General features: G+C 38.7%; 1 protein-coding gene across 2 annotated transcripts in view; it reads right to left on the bottom strand.

The window, feature by feature from the left end:
• The window catches only part of LOC107747934 (aminoacylase-1-like), a 10056-nt gene that overhangs the window by 4311 nt on the left and 4265 nt on the right, over window positions 1-1480 (bottom strand). For both annotated transcript variants that reach the window (XM_016562545.1, XM_016562547.1), the window contains exon 6: window positions 839-915. In XM_016562545.1, coding sequence (XP_016418031.1) covers window positions 839-915 — 77 coding nt within the window. The remainder of the gene's footprint in view (window positions 1-838; window positions 916-1480) is intronic.

The following is a 1480-nucleotide window of genomic DNA, read 5'->3' as shown; positions in this document are numbered from 1 at the left end:
CCAGTTCAGCCCCGCCCCCGATTCTACGTCGCAGTTCAGCCCCGCCCACCGCTTCTACATCGCTGCCAGTTCAGCCCCGCCCACTGATTCACACATGTAGCCTTGTGTTTACGAGAAACAAACATGCAGGTCTACACAGAAACCAAACGATAAAGATGCTCTGAAGACAACAAGATGCTGTGCAGTGCCAAGCTGTGGAAAAACAGTCTTTGCATTGCCTTCCTTCTGATCCCAACATTACGAAAGAGTGGATGAACTTTATTTTTAATGAAGATCCAGACGGCGTCAGTAAGAACTCTTGTCTTTTGTTCACTTTATTTTACCACGGATTCGTTTACAAACAAGGCACAATTCGACGCAGGATTTTCAGTAAGATTGAAACTAAATTTGATGCTGTGCCGACTATATTAGATCCAACAGTAATGTCACAACACACAAGTGTGAGTAACTGTTTTCATTACATGGTCACTATTGCTTTGTCTGTTATTACAGATCGTTTGATATGTATTGAGTTATTTATGCATTTTGAATCTAAATCACAGCAGCGTTCATCTATGAGGAATGTACACTGTTTATTATAAACTATTAGCCAATCATAGCAGTGGGTGTTCACTTCCGAGTTTACAATCCTCTACACCTATCCAATCAGAGCCTTCTGATGAGGGGAGTCAAAACAGGACGGAAAATTGCCTATTCTAAATTATGATTTTTTATGTAAAAATCTTGATAACATTATAAGTGGACCTCAGAGAACAGTACAAAATAAAAAAAAAACAGAGGCAGTTCATAACCCATTTAAGGTCTGTTGCTAAAATTTTAGACCATGTTGTGAGCTGACCTGGGACAAATGTTAAATGGATAGTACGAGAAAATCTCTTCCCAGCCGCCTTCAGTCTGCGAATGGCTTCAATGTACCTGCAAAGAAACAAAACTTCAATACACAAGCAAACTCCATATCCAATTTAGATAACAAATTATTATGCTTTTCTTATGTTAGTTTGTGCCCAACCAAACCATAGCCGATGATCGAAAATATATGCCGATAATACTCCAAAAGATTTCAAGCTAATGTTCTTACTTCATCTCAAAACGTTCATGATTTTGACCACAATTTATAAAAATATAAACTTTAACTGTAACTGTAACTATAGTAGTACCTCAGTATTACAACAACAACACTGGCTTACCAGGTCAAAGGTTTTAAAGGGGTCATATGATGATGCTAAAAGAACATTATTTTGTGTATTTGGTGTACTGCAATGTGTTTTTATGTGGTTTAACGTTCAAAAAACACATTATTTTCCACATACCGTACATTATTGTTTCTCCTCTATGCCCAGCCTTTCTGAAACGCGTCGATTTTTACAAAGCTCATCGTTCTGAAAAGCGAGGTGTGCTCTGATTGGCCAGCTGTCCAGTGCGTTGTGATTGGCCGAATACCTCAAGCGTGTGACGGAAATGTTACGTCCCTTACCATATT

The sequence above is a fragment of the Sinocyclocheilus rhinocerous genome, unplaced genomic scaffold (assembly GCF_001515625.1).
Source record: "Sinocyclocheilus rhinocerous isolate Xijiao unplaced genomic scaffold, SAMN03320098_v1.1 scaffold1191, whole genome shotgun sequence".
NCBI lineage: Eukaryota > Metazoa > Chordata > Actinopteri > Cypriniformes > Cyprinidae > Sinocyclocheilus > Sinocyclocheilus rhinocerous.
Note: the sequence above shows the minus strand (reverse complement) of the source record. Positions and strands in the feature narration are given on the sequence as shown.